This window comes from Meleagris gallopavo, unplaced genomic scaffold, assembly GCF_000146605.3.
Source record: "Meleagris gallopavo isolate NT-WF06-2002-E0010 breed Aviagen turkey brand Nicholas breeding stock unplaced genomic scaffold, Turkey_5.1 ChrUn_random_7180001941032, whole genome shotgun sequence".
In the NCBI taxonomy this organism is placed as follows: domain Eukaryota; kingdom Metazoa; phylum Chordata; class Aves; order Galliformes; family Phasianidae; genus Meleagris; species Meleagris gallopavo.
This window is the reverse complement of record NW_011202920.1, coordinates 595-1,358: the sequence shown is the minus strand read 5'-3', so window position 1 is coordinate 1,358 and position 764 is coordinate 595. Positions and strand designations below refer to the sequence as shown.

The 764-nt window shown below is 50.1% G+C and overlaps 1 protein-coding gene across 1 annotated transcript; it reads left to right on the top strand.

Moving 5' to 3' along the window:
* Window positions 1-90: 90 nt before the first annotated feature.
* LOC104916760 (olfactory receptor 14J1-like) lies at window positions 91-708 on the top strand. The gene has a single exon (XM_010727769.2). It carries the CDS (start codon window positions 91-93, stop codon window positions 706-708), a length of 618 nt encoding a protein of 205 aa, XP_010726071.1.
* Window positions 709-764: the final 56 nt, after the last annotated feature.

Below are 764 nucleotides of genomic sequence, written 5' to 3'. Positions count from 1 at the left end.
GACACCAGGGACATCTCCTATGCAGGATGTGTTGCCCAGACCTTTCTCTTTGTCTTTCTCATCTCAGCAGAGTATTGCATTCTCACCATCATGTCCTATGACCGCTACGTTGCCATCTGCAAGCCCCTGCACTACGGGACCTTGATGGACAGCAGAGCTTGTGCCACCATGGCAGCAGCTGCCTGGGCCACTGGGGCTCTCTTTGCTCTGCTGCACACTGCCAACACATTTTCACTGCCCCTCTGCCAAGGCAATGCTGTGGATCAGTTTTTCTGTGAACTTCCCCAGATCCTCAAGCTCTCCTGCTCAGAATCAGACTACCTCAGGGAAATTGGATTTATTATAATTAGTGTTCTTGCCGTATTTGGGAGTTTTGCTTTCATTGTTGTGTCCTATGTGCAGATCTTTAGGGCAGTGCTGAGGATGCCCTCTGAGCAGGGACGGCACAAAGCCTTCTCCACGTGCCTCCCTCACCTGGCCGTGCTCTCCCTGTTTGTCATTACTGCCTTTTTTGCTAATCTGAAGCCTCCCTCGGTCTCCTCCCCGTCCCTGGACCTGGTGGTGTCATTTCTGTACTCAGTGGTTCCTCCTACACTGAACCCCCTCATCTACAGCATGAGGAACCAGGAGCTCAGGGATGCAGTGAGGAAAATGGTGCCCTGGTCACATTTCAACAGGGATAAACTCTTCATCTGTCTCTATAACTGACTCACAGTCTGCTCTGTTACAGGCGTGTATTAAGTTTTTTAGTCTTTATGATTTTT